The sequence below is a fragment of the Propithecus coquereli genome, unplaced genomic scaffold, assembly GCF_000956105.1.
Source record: "Propithecus coquereli isolate 6110/MARCELLA unplaced genomic scaffold, Pcoq_1.0 Scaffold210, whole genome shotgun sequence".
NCBI classification, from domain to species: domain Eukaryota; kingdom Metazoa; phylum Chordata; class Mammalia; order Primates; family Indriidae; genus Propithecus; species Propithecus coquereli.
In genome coordinates this window covers 3,749,075-3,759,271 of record NW_012146079.1, presented here as the reverse complement: position 1 = coordinate 3,759,271, position 10,197 = coordinate 3,749,075, and the positions used below count along the sequence as shown (strand labels likewise).

At 41.6% G+C, this 10,197-nt stretch overlaps 1 protein-coding gene across 1 annotated transcript; it reads right to left on the bottom strand.

Annotated features, from left to right (window-relative positions):
- Window positions 1–276: 276 nt before the first annotated feature.
- LOC105810392 (cytochrome c oxidase protein 20 homolog) lies at window positions 277–9,077 on the bottom strand. Its single transcript, XM_012644372.1, has 4 exons — window positions 9,028–9,077; window positions 2,022–2,136; window positions 1,817–1,880; window positions 277–1,040 (listed from the first exon to the last, which is right to left on the bottom strand). The coding sequence occupies exons 1-4, from the start codon at window positions 9,067–9,069 to the stop codon at window positions 902–904; spliced, it is 360 nt and encodes a 119-aa protein (XP_012499826.1). The 5' UTR covers window positions 9,070–9,077; the 3' UTR covers window positions 277–901.
- Window positions 9,078–10,197: the final 1,120 nt, after the last annotated feature.

Below are 10,197 nucleotides of genomic sequence, written 5' to 3'. Positions count from 1 at the left end.
TTAACAGTGTCATTCACTGGTAGTTAAGGCACGTGGTAAACCACACAACCTCTGTACCCTAACTCTCCTAGTGACAGCTAAAAAGAAGGTGGGCATGGGAGGGAAAATGTTCTCTTGTGAATTGATCTGGAGCAAGCCCCACTTTTCCTTGAAGACTTTTCTTCCTTGCTCTATTTCAGTGGCTTGCCATGATACTTCAGAGTAACAGGACCAATCAATAATGGCTACAATCCTGTCAACTGATGTCATTTTTTTTTTCCAGTATCTCTTTAGCACTTAAGCATCTAGCTGTGTTTTGTTGTATTTACTAGATCTTGAAAAATAATGTCTATTAATACTTTTCAAGAAAATAACTTCATTTCCTTAGAAAGGGAGAATTTCTCCTGGATGAATAAATATTGAGGATTTACTTGGATGTTGGATAATTTTATACTTGTATTTTAAAGGATTTTTTTAATGGGGGCAGCTGATTGACTTTCAAATGGCTTGTTTACATTGATGTAATGACATAAGTGTAATTCTACAATTTTTCCATTGCACCAGTCTCTCAAACAAGTTCTGAAAGTATTTTTATATATACCATGCATATATTTGAATTCAAAACTAATTTTACTTAAAAATTAAGACTGCCTACTTCCAAAAAACATTTAGAACACTTAAAAAATTAAGTATGACAAGTCCACTATATGCAACACATAAGAATGCTACATTGGTAGTAGATAACAAGGCCAGAATAAATTGACGAGTTATCATACAAGTGTGAAAAAAAAGACTGCAACTTACACATACTTTATTTACTTGATTGCAAGCTTACTGTACATAAAATGTTTAAATGATTAATATCAGCTTTGTTCACGTTGACATCAGGGAGCTGTGTTTGGTTTTCTGTGCTCAAGATTGCTTAATTGCTGCTGTCGCTGTTGGTTTGTTTTCTGTCAGGATCAAGGTGGGTGCTTTCATATAATATCTTATTTTTAATTCCTTCTCTGGCAATTCTTTCCTGGATTCTTTGCTTTGCATAATTATACCTACAATGGAACCTTGTAAGAAAAGAATATTAAGAAATTAGTAATATAAAGTGCCTATAGAAATTAGTTTATGAAATTTATTTATTGCCCTTTATAATCACACAGTTTAAAAATGCTTACAGTTAACTACCTTGAGACTGAAAATACAAATGTATAGTTTGGAGTGCTATTTTGGGATGGTTGTCAAAATACCTGTGAACACATGCTTTTTTAAAAATTAAGGCATGTCTACATAAAATGAGGATTTCTATCACTTTAGCTTAGTTCGTCTGTTTAAAGAACTGCATGTATAAATAGAACCATAGAGTATGTACATAATGCACTCTGGGATCTGGCTTATTTTGCTCAAGAAAATAAGTTTGAGATGTGTCTATGTTTTTTAATATTCATCAGTAATTGTGAACACTCTTAAAGTAGCACTTTCAGCTGTGATGAATAAGCAGGAATGATATAGGCATTAGGATAAGGGAAAGGTTGAGGCCTTCCTAAATGAAGTGTAGAAGCCATAACTTCACTTTGTTTTAATGGAATGTCTAATGTCATGCATTCATCTGTTCAAGCATGCAGTGAGTGATATGATATATGGATATATGTGTTTAAAAGGTAAAGGCATTCCAGCAATGTTGTTTTGTAAGACAGATTCCATTAAAAAGTCCTTAATCAAGATTCATTCTTCATTTTGGGTGGGACTCTCCCAATGGGAGATAGCTCTGAAAAAAGCATGTGCTTCGGTATTATTAGATAACCTATTCTAATCATGGGTTTTCTTGAATACTTAGCAAACATACCAGCATCCTAAAGTCACCAAAATAAATCCTCCTACTCCAACATCACATGATCTTCTAATTCTACCTGTTGAAAATAAGCATAACCAGGACAATTAATTAGAATCCAACTATACATTATATACATTTATAGTTACTCTGGAAAAAAATTATTAATCAACATAGAGAAATTTTTTTTAAAACAACGAGAAATAAAAAAGATACTCACTAGTTAATAAAAAATGTCCAAGGCCAGCCACAACAGATCCTAATGAACCATATAATACCGAATCCCGTGCACAGGGAATGTTTGCAACATCTAAGATTCCTAGGAGCTTAAATGGCTATGATTTAAAAAAAAAAAAAAAAAAAGCTAGATTGAACAAGAAAATATTTTATTTCAGGGTGGGTTGGCAAAGATTACAACACATTCCCCAGTTAAGAGATTATTAGACTAGAATATGTGCCATGTGATAGTCTGAAATCAATTTATACTTTTTCCTGCTTTGGTATACAATCTGAATCTTTAAATTGGAACTCTTCAAAACTTGATCAGAAAGCCCTAGGCAGTAGGATAACTTTGTATTGATTTGCTAATCAACTCATTTGGAAATAGGAATATACATATTTTAATGTGGTCTTCAAATGAAATTACTTGGGAATTTGGCTATCACTGAAATTAAAAAGCATCATAGTTTGCTGTAATAATCCCAGTAATTTCAACCACATTTGCTTAAAACATTAACATGCTGTTTTAAATCCCATTTTCATGTTTTGTTGGTGTTAACAAGATGAACAACAGTTGTGGTTGCAGCAAATATTTCGCATGAAGATAAACACGGGCAATATATTTATCTCTTCTAGTCTCAGTTTTCTTGCCTGTGAAAAGTGAGTTTGCACTTGATACTGCATTCATACTGCATGGTAACCACAGCTAGCTGTGGTGGAAAAAACTGGGAATCCAGAGCTGGGTTTTGTTTCAGCTCTGCCACTAACTTCTGTATCCCTATGTTCTCAATCTGTTTTAAGTTCCTTCAACTGCTAAAATGGCTTCTTTTTTTTCCTACAGTCTTCATTGGATTTATGGACTTGTTTTCCCCCGTTTAACTGGGATGTCTATCGCTATAAACTGTACGTTAGGGCGGCAGCAGGACAGACATTTAATAGTTATGTTTAACTGGTATTTCTGTTGAGTAAAAAAAAGGTTAAAAATGATACTTTCTAACACTTGATTACTGTAAATGTAAGTTTTCAGTAACATTGCTTTCAAAGTTTCATAGTTTGCAAAGTGGGTTAGAATTGTGTGGGGCAGGACATGAAGCTAGAGGAAGAGGACTGTAGGATGAGATGATACCTAGAAGGTAGTATATTTTAAGGGAAAAGAGATTAGAAGAAATAGGGAAAAGACAGTAAAGGCAAGTCAGGTTAAAGGTTGAAACATGAAAATATTCTCAGTTGTATTTTTTGCTTGTGTTTGGGTCTTTGGCTCAAGCATCTGCTGGAAAAGACAGAAATGTGACTTGGTTCATAATAAAGCAAAAACTGTATACTCTTTTGGGTTGTCATTCTATTTCTTTTGCCTCTCCCTGTTTCCCTCCCTGCACACTCCTAACAGATTTCATGAGCACAGCAGGTGCTCTTAGTTGCAGGCTTTAAAAGCTCTGCAATACAAAGAGGTTAGGGGACTTAATTCTGCTTCTAGCTTTTTCATTTAGCAAAAAAAGACTTTTTTTTTTTTCTTACCCTATCAGCTCAGGGGACTATATGGTTGTATGGGGGTGGCTGCTGTGCTGGTAAGGAATGCTGGACTCTGCCCTCCAGTCCAGAACTAATGCCCTTACTTCTAAACCAGCTTATTTCCCCAGGGGTTGTATGCTGGGGCTAGAGGGAGTGGAGATACTATCAGGTCTTAGGTGCAAGTGTTAAGAACCGCAGCTCTGATGGTTTTCACATATTAGGTTGGCCATAGCACGCCAAGCAGCGGACCCCTGCCTCCAGCAAAATAACAAAAGTTCCTTCAAGGCTTCCGAGCTTTCCCATTTGGATTCCCTTCCAGGCCGGTGGAGCACTTGGACAAAAATCTAAATGTTAGCCCCAGTTCTTATCAAATGCATTCAAATACACTTGCCAAATGCCTGAAACAGTGGTTTCAGACCTTAAAGATTAAGGAACTCTTAGACTAATTATTTTGTAGACTGTTATTTTTAAATCTTAGATTTAGAAAAGCAGCTTTATCAGCTCACCCTGATGAAACTAAAACCAGCTAGGCATGTTGAGCTTTTTAGGAAGATTTTCTAGTGTCACCCTCAGATTTTGACTTGGATTTGGGATGGGCCGTTGGAATCTATGTTAGAAACATTGCCTTAGGGCTGGGCACGATGGCTCACGCCTGTAATCCTAGGATCACTTGGGGTTAGGAGTTTGAGACCACCCTGGGCAAGAGTGAGACCCCAGGCTCTACCAAAAACAGAAAAAATTCGCTGGGCATGGTGACTCATGCCTGTCTGTGGTCCCAGCTACTGGGGAGGCTGAGGCAGGAAGACTGCTAAGCCCCAGAAGTTTCAGGTTGCAGTGAGCTATGAGGACACTTGCACTCTAACCTGGGCAGCAGACCCTGTCTCAAAAAAAAGAAAAAGAAGCTTTAGGAAAAAGTAGATAAACTTTTAAAAAGTAAATTTGGAAATGCTGGAAAGGATCTCAGCTCATTTTTTTTTAAAAAGTGAACTTTTGTTCACTTACAAAAGTTACAGATCTCATTTAAAATGGTACCTTCTATAACCAAGAGAGCCAGCGATGGTGCTGCTAAACCCTCCTCTAATAGCCACATCAGCCCCACACCCAAGACTATCTGGTCTTAAATGTTGATAGTGCCAAGGCTGAGAAACCCTGGTCTAATTAAACAATCTCATAATTTAGAGCTGGCAGGGGCTGGTTACTGCCAAGCATGCTACACCTTTTTCCTCTGATCATTGAGCGCTGCAGTTCCACACCTCCCAAGTTACAATAATTTTACCACCTCTCTGAGATTGTCTCTGAAACAGGCTCAGGATTTAAAAAGGTTAACACTGGCAGGAGTGGAGGTGGAAGTCAGTGTGACCCTAAAAGCCTATGTCATTACCACTGAACTAAAGTGCATCTATATAACTCTGGCTAAATAAAACCAAAGCTTGGGGAGGAGAATTTTCCAATGGTCACATATCTAAAGTGACAGGATGAAGTCAGTATATAAATATATCTACCTGTAGTTTGTATTAAAACGGTGGAAGGATGTACGAAGACTTGATTTTAATGCCACAACACAATTTTCCCTTCGGTAGAGAGTTCATCCCTTTGCAGTATTCTATTTATATTTTACATACTCAAGTATTATGTTTAACATTTTTCTTACTCCCTTATGTAGCCTGCAAATTTAAGGTTTAACTTTTGCCACTAACGAAGTTACGCCCTTAAACATAAATTAAGGAAATCTTTGACTAATTTTTTTTTTTTTTGCAACTTAGATTTTGAAAAGCAGCTTTCCCAGCTCACCTTGATGGAACTAAGCAAAACTGAAGAGATTCTAAGCCACAGTGTCAATTCAATAATGTACAGGAAATAGACGAAATTAGAGCCAGTTCATCTTCCACCACTATCCCATCACTGCCCGTATTTGTGTTCTGTTGCAAAAGATGAACAGGACCTATTCCTATCTAAAACCAGTCTTGCCACTTGTATGCTTGATTCCCCTCTTGACTACTCAGAGATTCTACAGTTATCCCCTTCATTTGGATCATTATTTTCTCTATTACAATTTACTAACAAAACAAAAACCCTCTACACTCCACACTCCACACCCCCCAACCCCTGCCTCCCAGGCTCCTAAAGTACCATCCCATTTTTCTGCTCCCTTTCATGGCAAAACTAGTTACTGAGGTGTGGTTCTCCACTTGCAAATCTTCCATTCTCCCTTTAACTCACTTCAATGAAGCATTTATCTACTGCACTCTAGAAAAACTATAGTCAAGGTCTCTAAAAGACATCCATTTTGCCAAGTCCATCCTACTCTACATCTCAGCACATGTGGCATGGGTAATCATTTTTGAAACATTTTCTTTTCCTGGCTTCAAATACAACAATGTCTCCTGGTTTTCTTTTGATCTCATGGGCCATTCCTGGCAGCTTTGTTGCTGTCCTCCCTCTGCCACCTCTGAATGCTGAAGTGTTACCCTTACCCCCTCCAGAATCTAGTCTCTTCTTTCAATAAAATGCCATTTATGTTATGACTCCAGATTTATAAATTGAATCTTAATCTATCCCAAGCTTCAGTCTCAATCTGCCTATTGACACCTCTCTTACATGTATAATCACCTCGAACCTAATATTTGCAAAATAGAATTTTTACCTCCAAACTTGCCTCTTAATGGCATCACCACTCAACCAATTTTTAGGCCAAAAACCCAGAAGTTGTCCTTGATTCCTTCCTTCCCTTCATCAAATCCACGACCAAGGTAGCAAGTCTGGAAGGAGCTACCTTCAAAATACATCTCGAACCAAACCACTTTCACCAACTTTGTTACTACTACAGGTTGAGCATTCTGAGTCTCAAATCCAAAACTTCCTGAGCGCTGACATGACATTCTAAGGAAATGTTCATGGAGGATTTTGGATTGGGGATGTTCGATTGGTATGATGCAAGTATTCCATAATCTGAAACACTTCTGGTTGGTCCCAAGCATTTCAGATGAGGGATACTCAACCTATACTACCTACCAAATTACTGTATGTCAATAATATCTTAAATCTTATCAGATGACTGTCATTCTCCTTTTTAAACCCTCCATAGCCTCTGATTATGCTCAGAATAAGGCACGTACTCCTGACCATTACTCCGAAGGCCCTACATGATCTGGCACTTAGCTCCTTTTGTGTCTCACTCTTTACCTTGACCTCTAGTCTAGGCACACTGGCCTTACCATTCGTCTAATAAGCCTAGGTGGTTATAACCTAACATATGCTACCTTTCTCCTGGATCTTTGCATGGCTGGCTCAGCAAATGAGTCTTACTCACTCATTCCCCTACCTAGTTTAGTACCTAATATTAACAGTAGGTACTCTAAACATTTTTGACTAGGTGAATTAACGAGTTCAGAATTGTCCTGGATGTGAATTAACCTGTATATACTAAATCTTACATTTTAAAGTTTCTTGAAGAACAAGAATGAGGGGGCAAAGGAAAGAGTTTTTAAGGGCTGCTTCCATCAAGGTATGCTAGCTTGATAACTCCCACTTGTACCTTACGCTTGTTAATCCTAATAATCAAATAATCCTTTTCCCTGGGTTGTACTAGCATGATGACTGATAAATTCTTTTTAATAACTGCAGGCTTCCTTTTCTGACATTGCCCTCAGCTGTTAATCAGTCATAGCTTACATTTTATCAATTTTGTTATCTTTTTGATGAGCTTTGATAGGTACTACTGTTTCAAGAGCAATTTATTTGCAGGTCTTTTTTTTTATTATTATTATCATCTTTGGCCCTCAAAATCTGACAGTGCTGTTTTAAGGACTTGAAGCTATCCTTCATTTCACTGACTACAATAGTATTTTGCTACTGATGGGCCAATTAAATAGGTCAATATTGATCCATTTTTTTTCTTTCATTGAGTTCGTTTTTTGATTTCCAATGGATTAGACACCCCTATGACCCTGAAAAGACAGCAGTTATCTCCTGTCAAAGATGAGTAATCAGATACAGAAGGAATAAAAAGTCCCATACAAGATCGCAGTGTTCATCACAAAGCTGAGCTGGGATTTAGTGTTTGTAGTTACGGTGCACCTTGAAATATGCAAGTTTTGAACATGGATACATTTTTAACACTACACGTATTCCAAATGGTCAGTGTGTGAGACAGTAAAAACAGAAAAGCCACCAATAGTTTATGAATTGACAAAACTTGTTTTGGTATTAAATATGGAAACAGTTTATGCAACATTTGTTCATATTAACCATATGATCTGATGTCTTGGCCAAATTTAGATGGAAATGTCAAAAGAGAAGCAAGCAAGAGCAAGAAGTCAGCAAAATTTCCAAGCCAGGTAGAGAATAACTTTTAAAAAACTGTATGTTAGAGCACGTGGCACTTGCCTATAGTCCCAGCTACTTGGGAGGATCGTTTGAGCCTGTAATTCAAATCCAGCCTGGGCAACATAGCAAGACCCTCTCTCTAAAAAAACCAAAAACAACAAAAAACCCATAGATTAGGAGCCATCTAGCACATAGTAGGTCTTCAATAAATGTTTGCTCATGAGTAATCCAATATTACTATCTCCACAGTTTACTATTTAAAATTTTTTTTTCCGTTTTTTTTCCCTCAACACCTGTTATTTGCTCTGCACTGAAAATATAAGTCGGGTTCCCTGCTGTTAAAGAGCCCAGGCAAAGAAGACAAGATATATTATTACCTCGCAATACGATAAATGCTGTAATGATAAAGCTATGTACAAGATGCCAGGGGAGATGGGGAAAGCAGCGCCTCAGGTGGCTTTCGGGAGGCAGAAGAGGCCCTTCTAGGGAAACCAGAGAGCCTGGTTTAGCTTTACTAAGAATTTGGGTTTTAAAGAAATGGGCTGCTACAACTGGATTTTCGGCAGAGGGGCGAAATTTCCCAGTTCGCAGGTTGGAGCACGCTGACGACTGAGGAGGGGAGAGCACCAAGCCAAGGACACCAGCTAGGCAGGACACTGGTCACATACAATGTACACTCCACTTGATCGAAAGAAAGCTAATGGTAAAAAAATCTCAACCCTTTCACCTCATCCTGCTGGATATAAATTCTACGTTTTCATACCTCCGCATCTACCTCCATGTTAAGTGTGAAGAGCACAACATTAAAGACAAGGTACCTGTCCTCTTTGCCTTTACTATTAACCTTCACCAGCAAATTACAGCGCAGTGCCCTTAGCAAAATTTTCTCGCCGAAGGGTTCAGTATTAGTTGTTTCATAAAGACCCGCAGTAAGTCATTAATACTACTGGTCCCCTCCCCTAGTTTTGGTCGGTATCATCCTGGCAATTTAGGTAAGAATGCCGTGGCATGACGGGAGGGACTAGTAAGTTACAAGTTTCACACCCACGGGTAGCAGAGAAGCCAGGGACACGTGCTCCGGGCCCAGGCGCTGCACCAAGGCCGCGTCCTCACACGCCGCCCGCCTCGCTCTCCCCCGGCCCGCCGCCCGCGCCCCGCCGCCCCCGGGTTACCTTCCCCTTCCCGGGCTCGCCGGGCTCTGGAGCGGCAGCCATGCGGACGAGTCGGCGCCCCAGCCCCGCCCGGGCCCCGCCGAGGGCCGCTGCAGAGGAAACCCGGCCCGCCGCGCCCCGCCCCGCGCGCCGCCCGCCCTCCCCGTCTCTGCGCGCCGGCCGCCATCTTAGGGAATGTTCTTCATTTCCCGCAGCGGCCTCTCCGGGCCGGCCGGCGCCTCGGCTGCCATCTCCTTTGTTCACTCGAACGGGTCACATTTTCTTTCCAGCTCGGCAACCGGCCAGCAGGACTCGGAGGGAGGGAGGAGGAGGGCCAGTGAAGCTCCCCGGCTCCCCGATTCCCGGCGGGGAGGGGCGGGACCGAGCCCGGGCGCAGCGAGACGGCCCGTCTTCCCGCCCCAGCCCTCTCCACCGCCCCAACCGCCATTTCCAACCGTCCCCTGCGCTCGCGCTCGCGCTCTCGTGCACGGCCGCCGGGCGCGCGCCGAGGGGCGGTGCCGCCGCTTTGTCCTGCGGGGCGGGCCCTGCGGCGGGCGTCGGCCCGGCCCCAGCCCACCCCCGCCGGAGCCCATCGGCCCGGAAGTCGCCCCGCGCTGGCTGAGCGGCAGTTGTCCCCCAAGTGTCCTTTGTCCTTCCGGCTCCGGGAAGAGCCCTTGGTGCCACGGGCAGCTCCGCTCAGCACCGGCAGCCGTTTAGTCCCCAGCAGCAGTGGGGCTCCCAACGCCCACACCTCCTCCCTTTTTTAGTTTCATTACTTGGTGTCTTTAACATAGCGCCGCTCGGTTTGCTTAAAGGAGACTGGGGACAAAATGGAGGGAGCAACTGGCTAATGAACATGCGTCAGGACGTCCGTGTCCTCCAGTGTGGCCTGGGTGGGACAGGGAGGGCGGGTAAGGCGCGGGTGGGGTGATGTGCTTTGGCGTCCAAGAAGAAAAATGCTTTCAGCGTGCATTTTTGATGTTAAGTCGTGTTCTGCGTTACATTCCTCCCTACGACTGCGGCATAACGTGGAACGATATGCATGTTGGCGAGCTCAGTCGAGAATGCGTGCATGCTGGTGCTGTGCAGGAAAGGGGCGAGCCAGTTTTCGGCCATCAAAATGAATACCATGCAGTTTTCTTTAGTATTTAATTTTTTCTATTCAACCTTATGCCTCCTTTATTTATGTAC